This window comes from Myotis brandtii, unplaced genomic scaffold (assembly GCF_000412655.1).
Source record: "Myotis brandtii unplaced genomic scaffold, ASM41265v1 scaffold940, whole genome shotgun sequence".
Taxonomy (NCBI): domain Eukaryota; kingdom Metazoa; phylum Chordata; class Mammalia; order Chiroptera; family Vespertilionidae; genus Myotis; species Myotis brandtii.
In genome coordinates this window covers 657,468-657,727 of record NW_005371877.1, presented here as the reverse complement: position 1 = coordinate 657,727, position 260 = coordinate 657,468, and the positions used below count along the sequence as shown (strand labels likewise).

The window sequence follows — 260 nt, the reverse complement described above, 5'->3', positions numbered from 1 at the left end:
CGCAGGGCCCGGGAGAGAGGGCCGAGGCGGGAAACACTGTTTAAGTCCTACCTGCGTGGCCGAGCTCACGGGGCGCCCTAAGCGGCCCGCCCCAGGGCCCCCCCAAATGTCCCGATCATGGTTTCCCCGGCCTCAGGCCGCTGGACTCGCGTAGACCCGGGTTCAGCCCCGGGGGCCACCGCGCTGACCGGGCCCCGGGCACCATCCCGAGAGTTTGCAGACGTAAAAACTCGTGTCTTTTCCCAAGTCAAACCCACGCA

At 67.7% G+C, this 260-nt stretch overlaps 2 protein-coding genes across 2 annotated transcripts in view; one reads left to right on the top strand and one right to left on the bottom strand.

The window, feature by feature from the left end:
* Positions 1–260, bottom strand: part of IGF2 (insulin-like growth factor 2) — a 14,136-nt gene that overhangs the window by 6,491 nt on the left and 7,385 nt on the right. The gene's annotated exons all lie outside the window — the stretch shown is intronic.
* LOC106724716 (basic proline-rich protein-like) overlaps positions 118–260 on the top strand; it is a 7,443-nt gene continuing 7,300 nt past the window's right edge. The window contains exon 1 of the mRNA XM_014533103.1: positions 118–222. Within this exon, the coding sequence (XP_014388589.1) occupies positions 118–222 (105 nt within the window). The remainder of the gene's footprint in view (positions 223–260) is intronic.